This window comes from Tachysurus fulvidraco, chromosome 8, assembly GCF_022655615.1.
Source record: "Tachysurus fulvidraco isolate hzauxx_2018 chromosome 8, HZAU_PFXX_2.0, whole genome shotgun sequence".
NCBI classification, from domain to species: Eukaryota; Metazoa; Chordata; class Actinopteri; order Siluriformes; family Bagridae; genus Tachysurus; species Tachysurus fulvidraco.
This window is the reverse complement of record NC_062525.1, coordinates 24,699,092-24,725,462: the sequence shown is the minus strand read 5'-3', so window position 1 is coordinate 24,725,462 and position 26,371 is coordinate 24,699,092. Positions and strand designations below refer to the sequence as shown.

General features: G+C 42.6%; 1 protein-coding gene across 3 annotated transcripts in view; it reads left to right on the top strand.

Moving 5' to 3' along the window:
• The window catches only part of itga3b (integrin, alpha 3b), a 45,533-nt gene that overhangs the window by 10,252 nt on the left and 8,910 nt on the right, over positions 1–26,371 (top strand). For 2 of the 3 annotated variants that reach the window (XM_047817857.1, XM_027163161.2), the window contains exons 2-20: positions 10,624–10,751; positions 15,088–15,170; positions 17,833–18,082; positions 18,166–18,264; positions 18,357–18,561; positions 20,045–20,238; positions 21,896–21,984; positions 22,111–22,247; positions 22,337–22,417; positions 22,512–22,579; positions 22,655–22,788; positions 23,291–23,437; positions 23,667–23,764; positions 23,886–24,054; positions 24,145–24,213; positions 24,313–24,389; positions 24,528–24,605; positions 25,276–25,378; positions 26,363–26,371. The exon at positions 26,363–26,371 is cut by the window's right edge and continues 168 nt beyond it. In XM_047817857.1, coding sequence (XP_047673813.1) covers positions 10,624–10,751; positions 15,088–15,170; positions 17,833–18,082; positions 18,166–18,264; positions 18,357–18,561; positions 20,045–20,238; positions 21,896–21,984; positions 22,111–22,247; positions 22,337–22,417; positions 22,512–22,579; positions 22,655–22,788; positions 23,291–23,437; positions 23,667–23,764; positions 23,886–24,054; positions 24,145–24,213; positions 24,313–24,389; positions 24,528–24,605; positions 25,276–25,378; positions 26,363–26,371 — 2,218 coding nt within the window. Of the gene's footprint in view, positions 1–5,671; positions 5,802–10,623; positions 10,752–15,087; positions 15,171–17,832; positions 18,083–18,165; positions 18,265–18,356; positions 18,562–20,044; positions 20,239–21,895; positions 21,985–22,110; positions 22,248–22,336; positions 22,418–22,511; positions 22,580–22,654; positions 22,789–23,290; positions 23,438–23,666; positions 23,765–23,885; positions 24,055–24,144; positions 24,214–24,312; positions 24,390–24,527; positions 24,606–25,275; positions 25,379–26,362 lie in introns of those variants that run through there. The other variant, XM_047817858.1, reaches the window with a different exon arrangement.

Genomic DNA, 26,371 nt, shown 5'->3' with positions numbered 1-26,371 from the left:
TGAATGTGTGTTGTGAGGAAATCTCTAACATGCCCAGATCTGTGGGATATCTGCTATAACCTCCTCCATTTTGAAATCTGTGTTAATTTCTGCAATCTGTGGAGTTGTTAAGATTTCAGTTCATATATAAAATCAGTCACTACTGTAGATAAAAACACCGTCACCTCAGGCTTGATCATTAGGAACAGATGTTAGAGATCGATAGTAACTTCATTTTAAACTTTAAACTTCTTTAAAGCTGCTTCGTGACAAATGTCAAAAGTTAAAAGCGCAATACGAATAAATCGAATTGAACTGAATGTTAGCGTTTCTGATACCGTTAGCAAATCTCAGGAGGACCTTTAAGGCGGACGTTCGGCATGATCTAAGAATGATAATAAACTCGTTATAAAAAAGTCTTGTTATTTAACAACGAGACAACTGTAAGTGTTCGTTTTGTTTTCTGGTAAGAGATTTTGATTGAACATCACAGCAAGGGAAATTTTATAGGATGGAGGGATTTTTTTGTCTTAAATTAATTGAGAGAAAGAGATAAATAAATAAATAAATAAATAAATAAATAAATAAATAAATAAATAAATAAATAGTAAGGCATCAGCTGTTTATGGTTTTCATATATAATGTAAGCGATAACGGGAGCTAAGTTGTCTAGTGGATATTCCATATCATTAAATGTACTGTAACTATAAAAAGTATAACATAAATAAATTCGAATTAAAATTTGTCCTCGTTAGCCAATCGCTGTGGTGTCTAAGGAAAAAAAAACACTTTGTAAAAAGCATGTTGTGTGTGGGATCCCTTCCTTCTTTATACACACATCACCATGGTAACATCTAATACACCATCTTCACATCGGTTCCTTTTCCAGGTCATAAAATACGGGAAAGGTTTACAGGCTCTGTAGCAAGTGTGACTATAGCAGTGTAATCAGGTCTGTGTGTGTGTGTGTGTGTGTGTGTGTGTGTGTGTGTGTGTGTGTGTGTGAGTGTGTCTGTGTGCGCGTTTGTGTGCGCGTATTTTGTTTGTGTGTGTTTTTGTTTATGCGTTTGGGTTTGTGTGTGTGTGTGTTTATGCGTTTATGTTCATGTGTGTGTGCGTGCGTTTGGGTTCGTGTGTGTGTGTTTATGCGTTTGTGTTCATGTGTGCGTGTGTGTTCATGTGTGTGTGCATTTGTGTTCATGTGTGTGTGTTTGTGTGTGTGAGTGTGTGTGTGTGTGCGTGCATACATGCATTTTGTGTTCATGTGTGTAAGCGTGTTTGTGTGTGTTTATGCGTGTGTATGTGTTTGTTTGGGTGTGTGTGTGTGTGAGTGTGTGTGTGTGTGCGTGCATACATGCATTTTGTGTTCATGTGTGTAAGCGTGTTTGTGTGTGTGTTTTTGTGTGCGCATTTTTGTTTGTATGTGTGCGTATTTTGTTTGTGTGTGTGTGTGTGTTTTTATGCGTTTGTGTTCATGTGTGTGTGCGTGCGTTTGGGTTCGTGTGTGTGTGTTTATGTGTTTGTGTTCCTGTGTGTGTGCGCGTGTGTTTGGGTTTGTGTGTGTGTGTGTTTATCTGTTTGTGTTCCTGTGTGTGCGCGTGTGTTTGGGTTCGTGTGTGTGTCTGTGTGTGTGTATATGCGTTTGTGTTCATGTGTGCGTGCGTGTGTTTGTGTTCATGTGTGTGTGCATTTGTGTTCATGTGTGCGTGTCTGTGTATGCAAGTTTGTGTGTGTGAGTGTGTGTGTGCATACATGCATTTTGTGTTCATGTGTGTAAGCGTGTTTGTGTGTGTTTATGCGTGTGTATGTGTTTGTTTGGGTGTGTGTTTGAGTGTGTGTGTTTATGCGTGTGCATGTGTATGTGTTTGTTTGGGTGTGTGTGTGTGTTTGTGTGTGAACACATTCTGAAAACACACACAGTCTAGATACCTGCTTGGTAAATCGAGGCATGTGACGCTTCCACAAATCCGTGTGTTGGAGACCGGACTTTACGGCGAAGACCCGAGTTTTTCATGACGCATTCTTGTCATTCTTGTAACATGTGAAGGCCTGTAACACCCACCCCCCACCCCCACCCCCCCTCACCATCCACTTGATCAGACACCTCTTAAATAACACCTTCCAAATGAAATTGTACTCAAGACTCTGAATTTTACTCACAACACTGTTAAATATTAAAAACCATGATGACTTAAGGTGGTGACTGATCACGTGCTGATGAAGAGCTCACCTTAACCATGCCATGTGGGGGTTACAAACATGCTCTAATAGAAAGAAGAGGAATTGAACATGCACCATGTCGTGTGGGTTCAGTAACGGTGTGTAACCCCGGTGTTCAGGAGTGTGTGTTAGTACAACAGCTGATATGAAGAGAAATGGGTGGAGAATGACGCAAAACGGCTTGTGATGAAGTGACTGGTGTTTATCGTTAGTGCGTCTTAATACGTTCCTCAGATAGGATCAATGTTTGTGTGTGTATGTGTGTTTGTGTGTTTGTGTGTTTGTGTGTATGTGTGTACTGTATGCTTTTGTATTCATATGTATGAGTGTGTTCGTATGAGTGTGTGTGTTTTTGTGGATGCAATTGAATACGTGTGTGTGTTGGTGTTCGTGTGTGTATTTGTGTGCGTGTGTGTGTGTGTGTTTTTGTGTATGCAATTGAATTGAATGTGTGTGCGTTCGTGTTCATGTGTGAATGGGTGTGTGTGTTTTTGTGTATGCAATTGAATCGAATGTGTGTGCGTTCGTGTTCGTGTGTGTGTGTGTGTGTGTGGCGTGTTTGTATGCGTATGCTTTTGTGTTCATATGTGTGTGTTTCTGTTCATGTGTGTATGTTGGAGGGTGTGTGAGTTTGTGTGTGCGATTTTTGTTCCTGTGTATAAGCGTGTTTGAATATGAATGTGTGTGTGCATTTGTGTTCGTGTGTGTATGTGTGTGTGTGCTTTCGTGTTCATGTGTGTATGCTTCTATGTGTTTGTGTGTATTTGTGTGTATGTGTGTTTCTGTGTGTGTGTTTGTGTTTGTGTGTATGTGTGTGTATGTGTTTGCATGTGTGTGTATTTGTGTGTTTGTGTGTGTGCGTTTGTGCGTGTTTGTGAGTGTATTTGTGTGTGTATTTGTGAGTGTATTTGTGTGTGTGTGTATTTGTGTGTGTGTATTTGTGTGTATTTGTTTGTGTGCATATGTGCGTTTGTGTCTGTGTATTTGTGTATGTTTTTGTGTTTGTGTGTATTCATGTTCGTGTGTGTGTGTGTGTGTGTGTGTGTGTGTGTGTGTGTGTGTGTGTGTGTGTATTTTTGTGTATTTGTGTGTGTGTGTATTTGTATGTGCACATTATTTAGGACACAATTCTTTGCGATATCTCACAACATTAAAATACAAATGCAAATCCATCAGATGCCTCATTTAAATAATGCTGAATTATTCATTTCTCATTTGCATAATACTAATTTTCTGTGCTGTTCCAACATTAAAGCCATCTCACTGATACATGCGTCATATAGTTTAAATGCACTGAAAACTAATTTCCTTCCTTACTAACAGGCAGAACAGATAAATTTAGATAAATTTTCCACTTCAGCATGAACATTAGTGTAACATGTTTACAGCTCCCATAACTGAAGCCTAAACATTCGTTCATTCATTCATCTCCTACCGCTTATCCGAACTTCTCGGGTCACGGGGAGCCTGTGCCTATCTCAGGCGTCATCGGGCATCGAGGCAGGATACACCCTGGACGGAGTGCCAACCCATCACAGGGCACACACACACTCTCATTCACTCACACACTCACACACTACGGACAATTTTCCAGAGATGCCAGTCAACCTACCATGCATGTCTTTGGACCGGGGGAGGAAACCGGAGTACCCGGAGGAAACCCCCGAGGCACGGGGAGAACATGCAAACTCCACACACACAAGGTGGAGGCGGGAATCGAACCCCCGACCCTGGAGGTGTGAGGTGAAAGTGCTAACCACTAAGCCACCGTGCACCCCCCTTAGCCTAAATATAAAGGTGTTAATTAAACGTGATTATTATTAACAAATAAAATCTAAAATATGGATTACTGGATATGGTGAAACATCCACCTGTTTCTTTCTTTACTAGGAGACACAAAAACAATTCTGAATCCTACTAGAACAATATTCTACATAACACACAGTCCAGAATCGATATGACGTAACGTCACGGCGTCAGCGCTTTAATCCGATTCCTGTACATAATTGTCCCATTTACTGACTACTGATTAGATTCAGGACTTTGCTCCCTGATTCTAATAGAAAATTCAATACACTAGCCTTTCTCTCTCTCTCTCTCTCTCTCTCTCTCTCTCTCTCTCTCTCTCTCTCTCTCTCTCTCTTCTAATCGTCTCAGTGCATGTCCAGGACGCCTTACTACAGTATCTCATCTGTCTTGTCTCAGCCCCGTGGTGTCTTCCTGTCCTCCTGTCAGCTCCTCTGGACTGTTTCCAGAATGTTCTAGGTCTTTCCCAGATCTGGGTTTTCTCTTAGTGATGATACACTATCTAATAATAGGACGTGTTCTGAAACTTTACATTTGCTGGACATCCTTATTTTATACAAGTGAGGGTTAAGGGCCTTGCTCAGGGGCCCGGCAGTTGCAGCTCGGTGGACCTAGGATTCGAACTCACAACCTTTCGATCAGTAGTCCAACATTACTGAGCTACAATAACGAAATATTGAGATTAAATAAAGCATATTGAGAATTCAAATAAATACATGACGGTGCCTTAGTGGTTAGCACGTTCACGTCACACCTTAAGGGTCGGGGCTCGATTCCCACCTCCGCCTTGTGTGTGTGGAGTTTGCATGTTCTCCCCGTGCCTCGGGGGTTTCCTCCGGGTACTCCGGTTTCCTCCCCCGGTCCAAAGACATGCATGGTAGGTTGATTGGCATCTCTGGAAAATTGTCCGTTGTGTGTGTGTGTGTGTGTGTGAGTGAATGAGAGTGTGTGTGTGCCCTGTGATGGGTTGGCACTCCGTCCAGGGTGTATCCTGCCTCGATGCCCGATGACACCTGAGATAGGCACAGGCTCCCCGTGACCCGAGAAGTTCGGATAAGCGGTAGAAAATGAATGAATGAATGAATGAAATAAATACACAAACTAATACTTTTTTTTTTGGACCAATGTATATATGAATTTTTTAGAACTTCCAGACCTATCCAGTCCTTTGAAGAAAACATGTTGATTATGTATATATCCTTTATGAGCTACTGTAATCTACACGATATTCGAATATGACTAAAGGAAGTGATGACCGATGGAAAGATCGGAGTGCTTCGGAAACTAGAATTTCAACAACAAACAAAAAAAATGAATGTAGAGACCATCAGCTCTGGATTTTTCTCAAACATCATTTATACACTGGTCCCTGTGAGGATTTATTTGCAGCATGGTAACAGGGTCTGAGCGTGGGAAGCTCCAAAACTCGGTCCCTCTGCCAAGAGCTCCAGCCAATCAGGCTTTTTTTTTTTTTACTCCCCAGTGAAATAGATGAGCAACTGGTAAATAGTGTTGAGTTCTTTTACAAGACTGTTGTGGTTGAATGTGTTGTTCTGATGTTCTTGAGATAGCTTCCGGGTTGAGAACCAAAATAGATGGATAGATAGATGGATGGATGGATGGATGGATGGATGGATGGATGGATGGATGGATGGATGGATAGTTTGTTAGTTTGAGTATTTCAGTAAGATGTAGGCTTTCACCCGTCGTTGGAAGATAGCCAGTGACTGAGCTGTTCGGACATCTAGAGGAAGTTCTTAACCCTGGGAGATGGTGTGACCAGTGGAGCTTTGCTGGTAGGTCTGAGGGTGTGAGGTGTGCAGTGTAAAGAGTGATAAGAGCTTTGGGGTAAGAGGGAGCTGGTTCATTTTTGGCTTTGTAGACAAATATCGGTGTTTAAAATCCAGATGTGCTACAGGAAGCCAGTGGAGGAGCGCAGCAGCAGCGTGGTGGTGTGGAGGACTTAGGTCAGGTTGAAAACAAGTCGTGCAGCTTACAGGAGTCCGGTCTCAGAATGACAAGAGACCGGACAAGTACCTGTGCAACCCGTGTGGACAAAAAATGGCCGAATACTTCTGATGTTGTAGAGAAGAAACCGACATCAGCGAGTCACATTAGCAACATGCGAGGAAAAGGACAGGTGGCTTAGTGGTTAGCACGTTCGCCTCACACCTCCAGGGTTGGGGGTTCGATTCCCACCTCCGCCTTGTGTGTGTGGAGTTTGCATGTTCTCCCCGTGCCTCGGGGGTTTCCTCTGGGTTCTCCGGTTTCCTCCCCCAGTCCAAAGACATGCATGGTAGGTTGATTGGCATCTCTGGAAAATTGTCCGTAGTGTGTGAGTGTGTGTGTGTGTGTGCCCTGTGATGGGTTGGCACTCCGTCCAGGGTGTATCCTGCCTCGATGCCCGATGACGCCTGAGATAGGCACAGGCTCCCCGTGACCCGAGAAGTTCGGATAAGCGGTAGAAGATGAGTGAGTGAGAGAGAGCAATATATCAAGCAGAGGACAATAAAAGAAGTGCAACCGTACAGTAGAAGATTTTTAATCGAGACCTGGAGGACCAAAGTGCACAGAGAAGACGTGTAAAATTTGGTGTAGGTCTCGATTTGATTTATTTCCCTTTTCTACCTTTTGACCAATCAGATTTGAGAATTTAACAGCATGTTACATGCTGTGAAGTTTTTTCGCGAGACCAAAGATTCCCACCGTCTCAGAAATGCTGCTTTTTTTAAATCTTTGACCTTTGATGGTAAAATATAGATCCACTTTATCGCTTTATCGCCGACTTTTAGACCTATCTGTCCATTCGATTCTCGCCGACATGCTGAGAAGTCAGATTTCTACAGTACGGACATACTGTATACGGCCCTTTAGCTTACGGACAATGGCTCACTTCTGGAGCTCTTCCGGCTTCTCGTCTGTTCAGTGCAGCCAGGTGAATATAAACATTTGCGTCATGGAGAACGGTGCCAGACTGAGCCAGGCGAGATGAACTCATCCCTCTTCTGGCAGATGTGAGTGGGAGAGCAAGTCAGGGTTTAATTCAAGGCTGAGCGTTGGTGACTAATGGTAAGCATGGCTCTCACCTGTGGAAAAAAAAACGGACGCGATAAAATAGCCGACCCGTAGTCACGTTAAAGAAGTTCTCAAGGCTAAGTGAAGGAGGTCAGTCTTATCTTCTTTAAATATGGACTCCAGGCTTTCAGACGAGTGTGTAAACCAGCATAACTTATCAACTTATCAGCTGCAGATTTGCACTAAAAGCACATTGAAACGTTTCGATAGCGTCCGCGAGCGTTTCGTAGCTGCACTTATCGAAGCTTTGCTCACTGCGAGTGGTACAAACTTTAATGTTTCTCTTTGAAGTGAGAAATAAAAAAAAAGAAATAAAATAAATAAGTCTCTCTGTGATTTAGTGAGATGATAGAAAATATTATGATGACAAGTTTACTTCAAACGGAATACTTTCTTTCTCTCTTATTTTCAGATTAAAGGTGCGGTGTACGATGTCTGAAAGCCAATGTTGACATTTGAAATCACCAAAACAAACACGCCCCTAACCCAAACGGGTGTCACCGCTGTTTTGATAGCTCCGCCCCACACATACATGCATACGTAACCCGGGCGACTATTATGGCGGAACCTGTTGGGGCGGCCGGCCCGAGGGGACATTTTTATCAATAAACGAACACGATGAGTAATACTACGGTAATACAAATGTGTTTATGTCGTACTGTGTGTTGTAGCGTGAAAGCTTTAGCTCCGTTTCACGCTGATCCCGAGGCAGAGGTAACGGCAGGTATATTGACAAGACACACCCCTTTCTGCTCATTGGCTACACGTTTGTTCTGTTTGTCGGTCTGACGGGATGCACTTATTTCCAGGGATTTCAGAACAGCGTAACAGATATTGCGTCATCGGGTAGGCGTGGCCTATTTGATAATCTAACCCTAACTTTAAACATAACCGTAGTTTTTGGTTGTTTATTTGTTTTCTAAAATAAATCTACCTGTACGACTGTTTTGTCCTTCGTACAGTAGTATGCTCTTTTTTTTTGAAAGAGGGCGTTTTTCCAAGACCTCCGAAAAAACACGCCCACTTTACGTCGTAGTAACGAAACCCCTGGAATTTAGCGGATGCCTCGGTCTGACAGTTTTCTGAAGCATTTTTCAAACATCGTGCACCTCACCTTTAAAGACGATTCAGATTCAATTTTTTTTTACGTACAAAAACATTCAGCGAAATGTTTTTTTCACGAACTACGAATAGAATTTCCAAAAAATACATACAGGTAGGAAAGAGAAAAGATACTGAAAATACCGTATCTAATAAAATAAATTAAAATAATGGATTAATTAATTAAATTGGGCCAAATTTTAAACGGATAAATACACCTGTTTTTAATTTTTTATTTTTTTTTCTTCTTACTACAGAATACTTTTAAGGAAAACTTTTCTTGACTGATTGATTGCGATGAGTTCTGTACAGTATGCTCAGTTGGACCTTTGTTTCCCGATCAAACACTGGATCATCGCCAAAGGTCTTTTTTTTTTTTTTAGCCCTTAGTCATGGAGTTCACTTTTACAACTCGTGAGCAAGTCCCAACTCCTCCGAGCTTTTGCTCGCAGCTTTAACACCTGGATAAAGATCGCACGGCCCTGAGATACACATCCAGCACAGCTATTCTCTCATGACATCATCACTCGGGCAAAGAAATTTCACAGACTGAGGGCAAATACTTTGCGGTCAGTGCAGCAGATGGTCTGAAGGTATGGGAATAATAAAAGGAGAAACGCTGCAGCTGAATGACGTTAGGTTTAGTTAGGAATTGTTGACGTTTGATTTAGAAAAGATTTCCATCTATTTAAATAAGTCCGGTTTGTCTTGATTTATTAGATACATGTTCCTTTTTTTTCACTTATAAATACACGCCGAGCATAAATATTTTAGCAGAGTCTCAGGATGTGTCGCAGGATGACAGAATTCAGTGTCTTAGCCACTTTTCGTGGTTTGAAAAAACCCAGAAACACTTTATCAGTTCTTCCCTCCTCCTCCTCCTCCTCCTCCTCCTCCTCCTCCTCCTCCTCCTTACTCAGGCCTGAACTCGTCTTTTCTCTCCGGCTGCTCGTCCCCTCCCCTTCCTCTGAGGACAAACGTGCTTTAGTGTCTTCTGTCTTCCCTCACAGCTAGAGACGTTGAGTGCTGTAGGGTTTAGTGCGTTACTGTGGAGCTGGAATCCGAAATCAGGAATTTCAGTTCATATGAATTGTAAGAAATGTGATTTAGGATCCAATCAATCAGAGTTCAAAAAGAAGTGAGAGTAAATTTTATATGGTTGAATGTGGGCACACACACACACACACACACACACGCACACACACACACACACACACACACACACACACACACACACACACACACAAACACACTTAGTAAAGTATACCGCAACACAGTAAGCAGCAGCAACACTTCAAGTAAATGCAAATGAGTCGTTTTTGATGAGGACTTTTATTTTGAAGTTTTATTGGGTTTTTACAGCGTTACACTGTCACTGGTCAGGCTGTTTGATAGTGCTGGGATTGGATCTCACAGCCTTCCACCCATAAGTCAGATGTCTTTACCGTACAGTATTCATATCACCTTTTCCAAATATTAGCCATAAAGATTAATATCCAGCTCTTACAAAAATTCACAAGTTTAATTTTAGTGAATTAGCTACTTGTGTAAGCCGCATCTTAATCGAGAGCACTTAGACTTAGACCTCGTACTAATAGTAAACATTTTCTACGATATCCACACACATGTGCACGACAACAACAACAGAAGAAACATAAGAAGCCATGCATCACTGTGGCTCCTACTGTGACAGTACCTACTGCATTTGATTCAGTACCTTCTGTATTTGATTCAGTTCTTACAGCATTTGATTCAGTTCCTGCTGCATTTGATTCAGTTCCTGCTGCATTTGATTCAGTTCCTACTGCATTTGATTCAGTTCCTGCTGCATTTGATTCAGTTCCTACTGCATTTGATTCAGTTTTTACTGCAATCGATTCAGTGCCTTCTGCATTTGATTCAGTTCTTACTACATTTGAATGAGTACCTACTGCATTTGATTCAGTTCTTACTGCATTCGATTCAGTACTTACTATATTCGATTCAATTTGCGCTGCATTCGATCCGGTTTTTACTGCATTCGATTCAATACCTATTGTACTTGATTCAGTGATTACTCTATTCGATTCAGTTCCTACTGCTTTCTATTCAGTGCTTGCTCTATTCGATTCAGTGCCTACGGCTTTCGATTCAGTACCTGATGACACAGTCTGTACTGATTAGTATACGTGTGCAGTATGAATAGAATCTGTATACAGTGAAACTGCCATGTTGCCATGTCAAGAATTTCCTAATAACTAACTAACTAACTTTTTTTAAAAAACCACATTTGTTAAGTAAGAGTGAACGTAATATTTTTAGATAATGAGTTTTGTGTTTTTACCTGGACATCCTACTGAAAGTGAATCTCAGCTGTAACTGAAGACAAACTGACTACATTTCAGAAACAGCACCAAATGAAGGTCTGAAAACGGTTTCTGTACTCGTTCTGTTTTTTTGCAGACTCCTAGCAGGAGCACCCAAAGAGAAAGCTTTATCACAGCTGAAGGTAAACGAGACCGGAGCCATCTACTCGTGTCCCATCACCACAGAGACGACAGACTGCACCAGAGTCGACCTCATCACCTCAAGTAAGCATGTGTTCATCTACTATACAGTATGTATCACCAGTAATGTGTTTAATGCTTATACTCAGTTCAGGCCTAAAAGACCAGTTTACTGATTTTATTCAAATTCAAATGAGGGTTTCAGGATGTCCCTGACTTTTTTATTCTACTGAGCCTTAAATTTATTCATTCATTTTCTACCGCTTATCCGAACTTCTCGGGTCACGGGGAGCCTGTGCCTATCTCAGGCGTCATCGGGCATCGAGGCAGGATACACCCTGGACGGAGTGCCAACCCATCACAGGGCACACACACACTCTCATTCACTCACACACACACTCACACACTATGGACAATTTTCCAGAGATGCCAATCAACCTACCATGCATGTCTTTGGACCGGGGGAGGAAACCGGAGTACCCGGAGGAAACCCCCGAGGCACGGGGAGAACATGCAAACTCCACACACACAAGGTGGAGGCGGGAATCGAACCCCCAACCCTGGAGGCGTGAGGCGAACGTGCGAACCACTAAGCCACCATGACGCCCGAGCCTAAAATTGATTAAAGAATTCATCTGTATATCTCAGTAAATTTGGTTTATTTTAATCCAAGGTTATATAAATAAATAAACAAACAAATAAACAATATTACACTATATAATTTAATATAATATAATATAATATAATATAATAATGATAATATCATAAATAAATAAAAATGTTATAAAATATAATATACAATGTAAAATAATAAACTAAAAAAGAATAACGAAATGAAAGACAAAATAAATATAATACAATATAAAAACGATAAATAAAAATAAATTAATAAATAAATGTTGAAATATTATTACTGAATAAAGGACAAAACCTCATCAACAATTTTCTAATACTTTTGAATATTTGTGAAGTGACTTTTTTTAATACTCGGAAAGCTTCACAAGCTTTCATTATAAATATTTTATTTGTTTAATTGCAATTTTTTATCTTTTATATTTCTATATTATAACGTTTTTATTATTCGTTCGTTCGTTCGTTGAATTCTTTATATTTATGAATAAAAAAAGTTGAATGTAAATGAATGTAATATTTTTATTATATTATTTAATATTATATGTGTATTAATAATTAGTGTATGTATCATTAATATATTTAGTTAGTTAGTTGGTTGGTTAGTTAGTTGGTTAGTTATTTAGTTAGTTAGTCTGGTTTTAACTTTCGTTTTTAAATTCAAGATTTACGTAAATATTATCACTTTTATTACTTAAAATTAATAATTAATTAATATTAATTATTATTAATTCATTAATTGCTCTTCTAATTGAACTTCAGAATTTTTTAGATAGACTTTTACTTTAACTCCAAACCAAATCACTGACTTGATATAAGTCAAACTGACTGAATAATAAAAGTAGAAAGAATTCCACAAACCCATTTCAGCTTTATATATAAAATGCTTCAGCGAGTTTGGACACACAAGTCACAACACCTGAGTGTCTCACCACAGGGTATTATGTTCAGAAGATTAGTTACCCCCTCGCCCTCACACAGGTGTGTGGTGATTGGTGACACACATTCAGGACCTGAAACGAGTTCTACTACTTATTTCTGCTTCTTAGAACAAAAGGATTGTCCTCGTTCAGGTCAACAAGGGTGGATTTCATTTCACTAGTCTTTAATGAAGCCTTTATTTTTCACACACACTGTCGATGAGGTTTTACACCCAGCGTGATGATGCTGTGAAGGATGTCGTGGTGTTTGTTGTTTTCGAACAATCTACTCCACTATGAATTTGCTCTTTGTGCTCTGTAGTCAGTGCCAAATGCAGATCTCCTGAGAGAACCGCCATAGCGCAGCAGCTTGCCTCGCCCGTGTCTGTGTCGGCTGTTTATGTTCAGGGACAAATGTATCAGCTAGTTTTTCAGGGCAGTAAAACCTCAGCAAACATTCAACTTCTTTCACCGACAAAGTACAAAACATTCTCTTCAGCCGTTCTTGAATAAACATTCGGCACCTTTTAGACTCTAATTTTCTTTGATGTTGTTGTTGATTTCTCATACACACACACACACACACACACACACACACACACACACACACACACACACACACACACACACACACACACACACACACACACACACACACACACACACACACACACACACACACACATATACACAGAAACCCACAAACATACACAGAAACCCACAAACACACGCACACATACACACATATACACAGAAACACACACGCACACACACATATATACACATACATACACACACACATACATACACACATATACACAGAAACACACACATACACACACATACACACACACACATACACACAGAAACACACACATACTGTACACACAGAAACACATATACACAGAAACACACACATACACACACTATATACACAGAAACACACTATATACACAGAAACACACACATACACACACTATATACACAGAAACACACTATATACACAGAAACACACACATACACACACTATATACACAGAAACACACTATATACACAGAAACACACTATATACACAGAAACACACTATATACACAGAAACACACTATATACACAGAAACACACACTACACAGAAACACACTATATACACAGAAACACACACATAGACACACTATATACACAGAAACACACTATATACACAGAAACACACACACACACAATATATATATAAACATACACAGTATCTCACAGTATCTCAAATACTTCTGTAAAGCTGCCTTAAGACAATGGGAATTGTTAAAAGTTTGGACAGGAGACATGCTTGGCCAGTTCATCACCTTTACCCTCAGCTTCTTTAGCAAGGCATTGGTCATCATGTTGGAATACTGCCCTGCGGCCCAGTCTCCGAAGGGAGGGGATCGTGCTCTGCTTCAGTATGTCACCGTACATTGTCACAGTGGCATTCATGGTTCCCTCAGTGAACTGTAGCTCCCTAGTTCCGGCAGCACTCATGCAGCCCCAGAACATGACACTCCCACCACCATGCTTGACTGTAGGCAAGACAGACTTGTCTTTGTGCTCCTCACCTGTTTGCCACCGCACACGTTGCTTGTCACCATCTGAACCAAATAAGTTTATCTCTGTCTCATCAGACCACAGGACATGGTCCCAGTAATTCATGTCCTTAGTCTACGTGTCTTCAGCAAACTGTTTGCAGGCTTTCTTGTGCATCATCTTTAGAAGAGGCTTCGTTATGGGACGACAGCCATGCAGACGTGATGCAGTGTGTGGTGTGTGGTCTGAGCACTGACAGGCTGAACCACCATTCATTCAACCTCTGCAGCAATACTGGCAGCATTCATACGTCTGTTTCCCAAACACAACCTCTGGATATGAACTTCTTTGGTGGACCATAGCGAGACCTGTTCTGAGTGGAACCTGTCCTGTTAAACCGCTGTATGGTCTTGGCCACCATGCTGCAGCTCAGTTTCACCGTCTTGGCAATTTTCTACACCATCTTTATGTAGAGCAACAATTCTTTGTTCAGATCCTCAGAGCGTTCTTTGCCATGAGGTGCCATGTTGAACTTCCAGTGACCAGTATGAGAGAGTGAGAGCGATAACACCAAATTTAACACACCTGCTCCCCATTTACACCTGAGACCTTGTAACACTAACGAGTCACATGACACCGGGGAGAGAAAATGGCTAATTGGGCCCAATTTGGACATTTTCACTTAGGGGTGTACTTACTTTTGTGTCCAGCGGTTTAGACATTAATGGCTGTGTTGAGTTATTTTGAGGGGACAGCAAATGTACACTGTTATACAAGCTGAACACTAACTACTTTACACTGTAGTGTCATTTCTTCAGTGTTGTCACATGAAAAGATATAAGAAAGCACGTTCGCCTCACACCTCCAGGGTCGGGGGTTCGATTCCCGCCTCCGCCTCGTGTGTGTGGAGTTTGCATGTTCTCCCCGTGCCTCGGGGGTTTCCTCCGGGTACTCCGGTTTCCTCCCCCGGTCCAAAGACATGCATGGTAGGTTGATTGGCATCTCTGGGAAATTGTCCGTAGTGTGTGAGAGTGTGTGTGTGAATGAGAGAGTGTGTGTGTGCCCTGTGATGGGTTGGCACTCCGTCCAGGGTGTATCCTGCCTCGATGCCCGATGACGCCTGAGAAGTTCGGATAAGCGGTAATGAATGAATGAATGAATGAATGAGATGTGCACACACTTCTGTCAGATATTGTACATGCATATACACACACATAAACACACACACACCTTTTTCGAACATTAAGTAAATGATTTTTTAATATTTAACCAATACACGAGTTATCATTATAATGTATCCTGTTTTTCTCTCCCGTAGCGGATTCCTCCGAAATGATAGAAGGCATGTGGCTCGGCGTGACCGTAGCCAGTCAGAGAGAGCATCCTGGTGGACGAGTATTGGTAAGACAGTTCGTTAGGACATACAGAGTTACCTGTATAATGAGGTAGCTTCTTTAGGGAGGAGGATCTATAACACACACTGGGGGGAAAAAATAATGAAGCATTGGGAACATGTCGTATAGTTCATTCTGTTGTATCGCGGCTAAAAATAACCGAATGAACGTTTGTGCGAGAGAAACCGGTCTCATTTGGTGCGTCTCCTTCTGTACTCTCTTTGAAATTAAGGAATGTTCTTTTCTGGAGATGGAAGGTGTGTCGCTTCATCACAAGAACCTTTAATGACACACGTCAAGTTTCCAAAGCTTTGATCATTCATAACCGACAACCGATTGGTTCCAAAATAGAATTTATGAGCTAGCAAAAAGGTTTCTCGTCACTTGCCGCAGTGTTAGCAGAGTTCCTGTAGATGTTTCCTCAGAAACTGGAAGTTCTCATATGTTATGAAACGGTGTGTATTTGCGTGTATTTGTGTGTATTTGTGTGTATTTGTGTGTATTATTTAATTACAGATCGTTTTAATTATGCAGAAACTGTAAAAAAGAACAAATCGATATATAATCGGACTTTTTTTGGGACTTGTTTTACATTGTGCTTGTGTCTTTACCGTAATGGCAGCGTGCGGTCACGATGGTGTCGACTCACGAGTTTGTGTAAAACTTCTACGTGTGTCGATGAAAGCGAAGACAGTTAAAGAATAACTTCAAGTCAGACTGCAAACGATTACAGACGATTACAGGAGACTGCACATAATTATACTAACTGTACAATTAGACTAACTACACAATTACACAAGACTACACACAACTACAGCAAACACACCAACTAAATCAGACTACACACAAATACACAAGACTACACACAACTACACAAGCCTACATACAACTACACAAGACTACACACAACTACACAAGATTACACACAACTACACACAACTACACAAGCCTACACACAACTACAGCAAACACACCAACTAAATCAGACTACACACAACTACACAAGACTACACACAACTACACAAGACTACACACAACTACACAAGCCTACATACAACTACACAAGACTACACACAACTACAGCAAACACACCAACTAAATCAGACTACACACAAATACACACAACTACACACAACTACACAAGCCTACACACAACTACACAAAACTACACACAACTACACAAGCCTACATACAACAACACAAGACTACACACAACTACACAAGGCTACATACAACTACACAAGACTACACACAACTACACAAGACTACACACAACTACACAAGACTACACACAACTACAGCAAACAACACACCAACTAAATCAGACTACACACAACTACACAAGGCTACACACAACTACACAAGCCTACATACACCTACACAAGACTACACACAACTATACAAGCCTACACACAACTACACAAGACTACACACAACTACACACAACTACACAAGCCTACACACAACTACACAAGACTACACACAACTACACAAGCCTACATACAACAACACAAGACTACACACAACTACACAAGGCTACATACAACTACACAAGCCTACATACAACTACACAAGACTACACACAACTACACAAGACTACACACAACTATACAAGACTACACACAACTACACAAGCCTACATACAACTACACAAGACTACACACAACTACACAAGACTACACACAACTACACAAGACTACACACAACTACACAAGACTACACACAACTACACAAGCCTACATACAACAACACAAGACTACACACAACTACACAAGCCTACATACAACTATAGCAAACAACACACAACTAAATCAGACTACACACAACTACACACAACTACACACAACTACACAAGCCTACACACAACTACACAAGGCTACATACAACTACACAAGCCTACATACAACAACACAAGACTACACACAACTACACAAGGCTACATACAACTACACAAGACTACACACAACTACACAAGGCTACATACAACTACACAAGACTACACACAACTACACAAGACTACACACAACTACACAAGCCTACACACAACTACACAAGACTACACACAACTACACAAGCCTACATACAACAACACAAGACTACACACAACTACACAAGCCTACATACAACAACACAAGACTACACACAACTACACAAGCCTACATACAACAACACAAGACTACACACAACTACACAAGACTACACACAACTACACAAGCCTACATACAACAACAAAAGACTACACACAACTACACAAGCCTACATACAAGTACAGCAAACACACAACTACGCAAGAGTACAAGCAAATACACAAGACTACACACAACCACACAAGACTACACAAAAACTACGTAAGACTACATAGATCTACTACAGACTACACACAACTACACAAGAGTACACGTGTGTGTGTGTGTGTGTGTGTGTGTGTGTGTGTGTGTGTGTGTGTGTGTTATTCAGTATTCTCTCTGTAATACCTTTCCTTCAGTATTAATCTGGACAATATCTCAGTTTAATTATCGATCTAGAAAAAGTGCAGAATCCTGAATTGAAGTTCCAGTTTTAAATAAACCTTTAACCTTAAACAGAAAGCGCTTTCTAACTGTCGGATTCTTATGTTCTCATGTCCTGTTATTAGTTATTAGGATCTGAAGAATAGTTTCTTCTCGCAGGCATGTGGCCACCGCTATGTGAAAATAGTGCAAGGTCGAGGAGAGGAACAGCGCCGGATGGTGGGCAAGTGCTTCGTCCGTGGGAACGACCTGAGCTTCGACCGCGGCGACTTATGGCAGGATCACCCGTATGAGGTGTGCAACCCCAACACCGACATGGAGCTGGAGGGCATGTGTAACATGGGCATTTCCGCAGGCATGACGGACAGCGACGTCTACATCGGCTGCACGGGGAGTTTTGAATGGCAGGGTGAGCTGCACGGATAACTACACCCGCAGGACTGGTGCACGCTGCTGCACGCTATGTGAATAAGCTTCTCTTTCTTTTCCCAGGCAACGTGCACGTTACATGGAGAGACACGACTCCGGACAACTCCTGGGATTACAGCGAAAAAGACTTCGGTTCTCTAAATAAGCGCAACAGCTACATGGGTATGTCCAGATGTTCTCCATTTACAGTCACTCCACCGGACTGCGCTATTTCACCGTCTGAGTCACGTCAGTGATGTCATTTTGAATTTCAGGTTACTCGGTGACGGAAGACTTGAAGCTGTTAAGCAGGAAAGAATACACGGTGGTCACAGGGGCTCCCAGAGACGACTCCAGGGGTTCGGTGATGCTGGCGGTGAAAGGCCAGTCTAACCTCGAGCCTGCCTTTATAATCCCAGGAGAGCAAGTGGGCTCGTACTTCGGGAGCAGCGTCGCGGTGACGGATCTCAACAATGACGAGTAGGCCACCTCAACTCCATTATGCGTCCTTTGAAATGGCTTAAAAATAAACAAATCCGTTTCTAGAAACAATCTGGTTCGGATTTATTAGATATTTCTTAAAAGCGTCTTTCCGATCTGCGATGAAAACCCTCACGAGATAGTTTGCCTCGGCTGTCTTTCTGTCGAAGACGACACGGGATACGCAGCCGGTTGAACTAAAATAAAAGCTGCCTAAAGGCACCTAAAACCATGCTAGCTAAGTATGCTAGCTTTTCTAGGTCATGCTTTGATCAAGTCACACTGTGAAACAAGCGTCAGGCTTCTCAGTACAGTTTGTAATCAGATATCTGGCTGATGATCCTTTACATGCAGGTGGAAAAAAAAGAAGAAGAAACACATTTCGGTATAGGAAAGCATGCAGTCTTTAGAATTCTAGATGAAATATAATATCAAATGTCAAGATTATAAGTGATTCTCATACACCTGCTATAAACATGTTCATTCATTCATTCCCTACCGCTTATCCGAACTTCTCGGGTCACGGGGAGCCTGTGCCTATCTCAGGCGTCATCGGGCATCGAGGCAGGATACACCCTGGACGGAGTGCCAACCCATCACAGGGCACACACACACACACACACACACACACACTACGGACAATTTTCCAGAGATACCAATCAACCTATCATGCATGTCTTTGGATCGGGGGAGGAAACCGGAGTACCCGGAGGAAACCCCCGAGGCACGGGGAGAACATGCAAACTCCACACACACAAGGTGGAGGCGGGAATCGAACCCCCGACCCTGGAGCTGTGAGGCGAACGTGCTAACCACTAAGCCACTGTGCCCCCCCCCCTTAAACATGTTCATACTCTGCAGTATGATTACTTATAATTGCAAGTAGAAATGTCTTATTGAGTATTGACAATTATTCTGCTTATTTTTAGCAATTATTTCTAGAGAAGAGAAAACGACAGAAAAGAACAGACTCCTATTTGTTCTCATGATGACGGCACAGGTGGCTTAGTGGTTAGCACGTTTGCCTCACACCTCCAGGGTTGGGGGTTCGATTCCTACCCCCGTGCCTCGGGGGTTTCCTCCGGGTACTCCGGTTTCCTCCCCCGGTCCAAAGACATGCATGGTAGGTTGATTGGCATCTCTGGAAAATTGTCCGTAGTGTGTGTGTGTGTGTGTGTGAGTGAATGATAGTGTGTGTGCCCTTTGATGGGTTGGCACTCCGTCCAGGGTGTATCCTGCCTCGATGCCCGATGACGCCTGAGATAGGCACAGGCTCCCCGTGACCCGAGAAGTTCGGATAAGCGGTAACTTTTACCATGTAACGTGTTTCCCAGGCTATCACACATTTGTTCTTTGTCACTATAAGATGTCTGTTTGTATTCCTCCCTCCTCTGACTGCTCACCTTTCACCATAAACGTGAAGTGAACAAACAGAACAACACACAAAAGCTAACTCATGTTTTGTGCCACATGTTCACCACAGCTGGAACGACCTGATCGTCGGAGCTCCCTTCTATTTTGACCGCTACAAAGAGCAAGGTGGAGCCGTGTATGTTTTTATCAACGAGAACGGATCTTTCCAGAACAAGTCTAGCATCGTCCTGAACGGCGCCAAGGGTTCTGCGTTTGGATTTGCTGTGGCAGCTATAGGAGATGTGAATCAGGATGGATTCCAAGGTGCAGTGTATACCAGAACCATGCAGTAAACAAATGCATGCAATGTGCACAAAATGGTTATGGTTACAGCATTTGGCAGATGCCATCATATAGAGGAGCTTAGATTTGATCTTATTTTATTTTTTTTAAACAATTTAGGGTTAAGGGCCTTACTCAGGTCCTGGACCTGGGACTCACAACCTTCCAACTGGTAGTTCAACCACTAGGCTACCACATCCTACATGTAGACTCAAACCTCCAGCATGAAAATGCCCTCGTGTACAAAGCTAGCTCCTTGTAGACACAACTGAAGGACCGGTGAACACACCACGGACACCACAGACCTCCTAATTCTCTAATGTCCTAAACGTTCTTGTACCTGAATGAACAAGCCAGACTTTATCATCAAATGGAAAGCCTTCCTATGAGAGTCGAGGTTATTATAACTGGAACAAGCAGGTACAAGGCAGTGGAGTGGTAGCTCGGGTTGGACTGCTTATAAGATGGTAGTGAGTTTAAATCCCAGCAATGCCAAGCTGCCACTTCTGAGCCTTTGAACAAGGCCCTTAACCCTCATTACCATCACTAATCAGTGGTATAAATGCAAAGCTAATAAATGCTGTTAAACCTAAAAATATACAGCGATCAGGCATAACATTATGAGCACTGACAGTCACTCACGGCACATGTAATTGGGTGGGATATACTGTATTAGGCAGCAAGTGAACATTTTGTCCTTGAGGTTGAAGCAGGAAAAATGCATCTCCAAAACTGCAGCTCTTGTGTGGTGTTCCCGGTCTGCTGTGGTCGGTATCTAAAAAAAAAAGTGGTCCAAGGAAAATACAGTGGTGAACCGGCAACAGGTTCATGAGCGGCCAAGGTTAGAAGCTAAGCATTGTTGCGGACATGCCCTTGAATGGAAACAGTATTCCCTGATGGCTGTGGGACAAGTCCGATCTATGGAGGCCTCAGCTCACAACTTACAGGACTTTAAGGATCTGCTGCTAACATCATGGTGCCAGATACCACAGTACACCTTCAGGGGTCTAGTGGAGTCTATGACTCGGTGGGTAAGGGCTGTTTTGGCAGCAAAAGGGGGACCAACCCTGATATTAGGAAGCTGATAAAAAAATTTAAAAAAAGGCAGTCATGGCCTAATGGTTAGAGAGTCTGACTCATAATCCTAAGGTTGTGGGTTCGAGTCTCAGGCCGGCCACGACTGAGGTGCCCTTGAGCAAGGCACCGAACCCCCCAACTGCTCCCCAGGCGCCGCAGCATAAATGGCTGCCCACTTCTCCCGGTGTGTGTTCACGGTGTGTGTGTGTGTGTGTTCACTGCTGTGTGTGTGTGTGCACTTTGGATGGGTTAAATGCACAGAACGAATTCTGAGTATGGGTCACCGTACTTCGCCGTATGTCACGTCACTCACCGATCATAACGATATGCCTGGTCGGTGTATATGGATGTGATGGTCGTGTGTCCAAATACTTTTGCCCAAAGTAGCATTGTTGTCTGTAGGTCTTGTATATTCAGCTTCAGGCTGTCAGCAGGTTTTCTGAACGTAATCATTCTTGCAGTTCAATAGTAGATAAATAACTAAATAAATAAATAACGTGAACATTTGCTGCCACCTAGTGGCTGAGTAACCCAAGTACACTCTCTTGATCTGCCATGTCAGATATCGCAGTTGGAGCCCCATTCCATGATTCCGGAAAAGTCTACATATGGATGGGAAGCAAAGAGGGAATAACAAATGTTCCCAGTCAGGTAAAGTTAAGCAGTGTTTTGCTCCATATAAGAATTCAATCTGAATGAGCAGACGATGTTTTATCCAGCTAGAGACTGGATTATAAGGTAAACTCGTACAGTTTGTGTAACTCTTTTCTTTTTTAGGTTATAGAAGGGAAGACTTTGGGCTCCGGTGGGTTCCAGACGTTCGGATATTCCCTCAGCGGAGGCATGGATATGGACGGCAACAAATATCCCGATATCTTAGTCGGCTCTCTCGACGATCGTATAGCGCTTCTGAGGTCGGTCATGAAAAGTTTACGACCTGCTTGAGAGGTAAAGTGTGTATGAATGAATGTTCCAGAAATTTTAATATGGTCTTATATATTAGGGCACGTCCAGTTATCCATTTATCCAGAAACTTCACAGTAGAGCCAAAGATTGTGGATCCCAGCCAGTGCATCGATACTTGGTAAGGATGCTGCTTTAAACTTTAAACGTTTTGAGGTGTTTTTTTTTTAATCAGCGAGTTTGATCATTCTGTACCCGGGATTATGTATTTGCAGTATAACAGCGACGATGTGTTTCACTTACACGCTGAGCAACGGAAATCGCAGCTTTAAGAAGGGCATCAGTAAGTAAAATAGGGATTTGACCGTTCTTCTGAGTGATAAGACCATATAGTCTAAGACCTTTCTTTTCTTCTCAGCTGTAAAATACACAGTAGAGGCGGACCGCAACCGGCGCGGTCCGAGAGTGCAGTTCATCAACGGCAAAAGCACCTACACGGGTCTCCTGTCCTTCTCTTCTCCGACCTGCCAGGAGCTCAAGCTTCGGATAAATGTAAGAGAATGTTGTTCGATCCATGTTGATGTGTACATGGAAGTTGATATGTGTCAGACATATCAGTAGACCATAGACATATTAAACCTATATTGAAGGAAGGATAACTAAATCGCTAATGCTAGGATTCTCCAGCATGCTAATTCGTTCATACGATGTAACGACCTCGCATCTCCTCGTGCCTTCTCCATGTTCTTCAGAGGTTTCCTCAGGGTACTCCACTTTCTTTCCTCCGGTCCCAAGACATGCTGACTGATCTTTTAAATGATCTGTATTGTGTAAATTGTGCACTCTGATGGTTTGGGACCCCATCCAGGGTGTCTCCCGGAGTCCCTTGAGATAGACTCCGGGCTCCTTGGACAGCTTTACACTGATTAACCACTGATGAAAATAATTAATTGAACCAGACCAGACCAAGCCTCAGGTTGTTGGTTTCAGCTCAATGGCTGTGTTCTTCTGCCTAAACCGACCATGTCTTATTTTTTTTCACTTTCCACAACAGGAGCAGATCACAAATAAACTGGAGCCGGTTGTGTTTCTTTTAAACGTTTCGTTGAACGAGGCTTCGGTGGAGCCCGAACAGACTCTACAGGACCTTGACACGTTCCCGATGCTCAGCAGCCAGCAGCAGCTGACTGAAAAAACTGAGGTAGAGATGAATATAATCCACATCCGAACGTTACACATGCGCTTTCCACTAGATCTCGGATTGTGGCTGTGGTGAATTGTGTTTATTCAGCTACAAGAACATTAGTGAGATCAGGCTTGGATGTTGGGTGGGTGAGGAGCTTCAGTTGGGGTTCCAGTTCATCCCAAAGGTGTTCAGTCAGATTCAGGGCTCTATTGTATATTGGTCATTGATTCCTGCTTTGTTTTAGATTAACTTCCAGAAAGAGTGTGGCTCTGATAACAAATGCAGCAGCAATCTGCAGGTGACGGCGCAGTTTGCCAATGAACTGCAGATCGTATTCCCGAGGTGTGTTCCAAAACCGCAGCACATTTTATGCAGTTATGTTATTGCTGGACTACTGGTCGCCATAGCGATAATCGGATTTGGTGTTTGTGTGATAAGTAACTTGTGTTTGTTGGATTTTTAGCGTGGACGGTAGACAGACGATGGAGTATAACAGCAGCGTCAGGAAGGTGATGTTGTTAGTGGAGGTGAGCAACATCGCCAGTGGCGGCAGAGAGGCCGAGGACGCACATCAGGCCCTGCTGAACATCACCGTTCCGCCGACACTCAGTTACTCAGGCTTTCGTTCTAAGGTTCGGCCACACAGAGGCGCTCTTTCACAGCGTTTGACAGAAATGCAACAAAAGGTGAATTTTTAACTCGTATTTATTTATTAAAAACAGGAAATTGAGTGTAACGCTAACAAGACCGTGATGTGCGATGTTGGGAACCCATTCAAGAGCAACAAGAAGGTAACCGATTAAACGTTGTAGCGTACAGTGACTTCTGACGATTGGTCCATTTACCGGTGGGAGAGGTCTTCTTGAACGTGTTCTCGTTTTTCGCTGCAGATTTCCTTTCAGATTATATTTGAGACTTTTATTACGCTTTACACGGACGAGATTGTTCTGCAGCTCCAGCTATCTACGTAAGTACCGCGTTCTCGTTCGAATTAGATATATTTTTATGATGTATTTGATATGATATTTTAGATGTATTTTTTTGTCCTGATGTGTGTACGTGTGTGTGTGTGTGTGTGTGTGTGTGTGTGTGTGTGTGTGTTCAGTCTGAGCGAACAGAATGATCTGTACCCTGTGCCGGTCGTCCTCAACGTGGAGAACACGATCCTCACTTCCTTCTCTATGTATGTACTCTTACACAACTACAAGATAAACTCAATATCCACTTTATTAGGAACACCGGGGGGGAGGGGGGAGAGAGAGATTTCTGTGGGTGGATATGCTTTATTGATGTTAGAGGTGGAAGGAAAATGGCCTTGAATGGATTGAGCTGCAAGGAAGGGTCAACATACATACTTGTTATTATTTTTAATATATTTCATTATGGGGGGCATGGTGGCTTAGTGGTTAGCACGTTCGCCTCACACCTGCAGGCTTGGGGGGTCGATTCCCACCTCCGCCTCGTGTGTGTGGAGTTTGCATGTTCTCCCCGTACCTCGGGGGTTTCCTCCAGGTACTCCGGTTTCCTCTCTCGGTCCAAAGACATGCATGGTAGGTTGATTGGCATCTCTGGAAAATTGTCCGTAGTGTGTGAGTGTGTGAGTGAATGAGAGTGTGTGTGTGCCCTGTGATGGGTTGGCACTCCGTCCAGGGTGTATCCTGCCTCGATGCCCGATGACACCTGAGATAGGCACAGGCTCCCCGTGACCCGAGAAGTTCGGATAAAGTGGTAGAAAATGAATGAATGAATATTTTATTATATCCATTACATCACATCCCATTGAGTTTATAGTAAATATAGCCGTTCTTGGAACACGGCTTGAATGAACCCACTTTCCTCTCTCCTCTCTGCAGTGAGAACCCGGTGGTAAACACTTATTTTAGTGGTAAAGTGGTGGGCGAGTCAGCCATGAACAGCACGGATGACATCGGCAGTCTAGTGGAGTACGTTCTCCAGGTCAGTATTCGTATTATCTAATCACCATTGAATTTGAATTCTCAAAGCTGATTGGTCAGAAAGTGTCAATTAGTGTTCTCTAACAGAAGCTTTGGTATAGAAAATACACTATACTATATTATATTACACTATACTGTACTGTATTATACTGTATAATACTATACTTTACTATGCTACGCTCTTCTCTTTTATAATATACTACGGTATACTATAGAAATCTACACTATACTGTATTATTGTATACTATGCTGGATGTGGGGGGGGGGGGGCACGGTGGCTTAGTGGTTAGCACGTTCGCCTCACACCTCCAGGGTTGGGGGTTCGATTCCCGCCTCCGCCTCGTGTGTGTGGAGTTTGCATGTTCTCCCCGTGCCTCGAGGGTTTCCTCCAGGTACTCCGGTTTCCTCCCCCGGTCCAAAGACATGCATGGTAGGTTGATTGGCATCTCTGGAAAATTGTCCGTAGTGTGTGTGTGTGTGTGTGAATGAGAGTGTGTGTGTGTCCTGTGATGGGTTGGCACTCCGTCCAGGGTGTATCCTGCCTTGATGCCCGATGATGCCTGAGATAGGCACAGGCTCCACGTGACCCGAGAAGATCGCATAAGCGGTGTTCGACTACTGATCGGAAGGTCATTGGTTCGAATCCCAGATCCACCAAGTTGCCACTGCAGGGTCCCTGAGCAAGGCCCTTAACCCTGAATTGCTCAGGTGTATAAACTGAAATAAAAATGTCTGCTAAATGCTGTAAATGTACAGTATTGTTTTATACTATAATACTATCACTAGCAGCTGCAATGAAACAAAAAGGTTTATTTTTAGATAACTCGTTCACAGACACGTATACGACCGAGGCTCATTTTAATCGTGTTACTTTTCTGTAACCGTTTGGTTGATTTTAACACTTATTTAACTTCTAGTGTGCGTAAGGATAAACTGTGATGATGTTTCCGGTGAAAGTAGACAGTAATTTTATGGCGATTTCCAGGTGAGTGTG